The following is a 1,437-nucleotide window of genomic DNA, read 5'->3' on the forward strand; positions in this document are numbered from 1 at the left end:
ATAATTTTCAATTATTACATACCCTGACAACAACTTGACTGAAGGTTTCAATGATTTGCAATTATTAATCTTCGAGAAAAGGGACGATAGGGGAGATCATTGTCCTGTGAGGAGAGATACAAAATATTTGAGTATAAATATTGGAGTAAGGGAACAGTCAAGCACGAAGCAAGGTTGGCCATTCATTCATACCTGTCTGTTTCCTGTAAGATTCAGTAGTTTAATTTTAGATGGCGAAAATGGGGCAAGGGGAGGAGCAAGTGAAGGTATTGAGCCTCTGGTGTAGTCCCTTTAGCATGCGTGTTTTGATCGGATTGGGAGAGAAAGCTGTGACATATGAATACCAGGAAGAGAATCTCGACCCCAAGAGTGACCTGCTGCTGCAAATGAATCCTATTAACAAGACGGTACCTGTCCTCATCCACAATGGCAAGCCTGTGAACGAGTCTCTCATCATTCTCGAATATATCGATGAGACCTGGCCAAGCTCTAATCGATTCATGCCCTCCAACCCATACGACCGAGCCGTTGCAAGGTTCTGGGCAGACTTCCTGAACAAGAAGGTATGCATAGCCTCACCCAAACTAAATCTTATATCATAAATTTTCTTCAATGCATTGCATTTTGGACTTACTAGCATTTCTACGTATTGAATTTGTGGTATTCCATTTATATTGCTAGCACTTTCTAAATACATATGAAATCCTGCGGTTGGTTTTAGTTTTTCGAAGATGCATTTTATGGTATTTTGAAAAACGAAGGAGAAGCTCTGGAAGAGGGTAAGTGTTGTATGTTGAAGTACTTGGGATTCCTTGAAGGGGAGCTGTCAGCAAGGGGAGGAAAGCCTTATTTTGGAGCGGAGCAGTTTGGGTACCTGGACATTGCGTTCATTCCCTATGCATGTTGGTTCCATTCATTTGAAACGTTTGGGAAATGGAAGATACCATGGGAAATTGAGTTCCCCAGGCTCCAAGTATGGATGAAAAAGTGCTTGGAGAGAGACAGCGTGAAAAAAGTGCTCCCGAACCCCGTTAAGGTTTTGGAATATGCCATTGAGTATAGGAAGACATTTATCACTTCCGAGTGACCGAAAATCCTAATATGTTGCAGGAGCGTTGCCACATTTATATGGCCGTATGTAGTAGATTAGTGATGCGGATGTATTCTTCAGTATTTTCGTTTGTTTTTCTGGAGTTATGGACATGTTTCCTTGGATCCCAGAGACTCTGGGACCTTTGAACTTGAGGTTTAAAGTGGCTTCGTCACTGCAAACACTCTTACTAATAATAAGTTTTATTATTATTATGTAGATTTCAGTAATTGGATTGTTTTCACTTTGCATCATTAATTCAGATTTTTGGCAAATTTCAGGTTAAAGGCTGAAAGCTATATAATTTTTCAGCATTTGACATGACAGTAAAGGACGAATATAGAAAA

At 40.2% G+C, this 1,437-nt stretch overlaps 1 protein-coding gene across 1 annotated transcript; it reads left to right on the forward strand.

Moving 5' to 3' along the window:
- Window positions 1–230: 230 nt before the first annotated feature.
- Window positions 231–1,225, forward strand: LOC149155767 (glutathione S-transferase U20-like). Its single transcript, XM_089441144.1, has 2 exons — window positions 231–563; window positions 722–1,225. Exons 1-2 carry the CDS (start codon window positions 231–233, stop codon window positions 1,085–1,087), a joined length of 699 nt encoding a protein of 232 aa, XP_089297270.1. The 3' UTR covers window positions 1,088–1,225.
- The last annotated feature ends 212 nt before the right edge of the window (window positions 1,226–1,437 follow it).

The sequence above is a fragment of the Pinus tabuliformis genome, chromosome 9 (genome assembly GCF_031772625.1).
Source record: "Pinus tabuliformis cultivar Carrire ecotype Pingquan chromosome 9, CPIR1, whole genome shotgun sequence".
NCBI classification, from domain to species: domain Eukaryota; kingdom Viridiplantae; phylum Streptophyta; class Pinopsida; order Pinales; family Pinaceae; genus Pinus; species Pinus tabuliformis.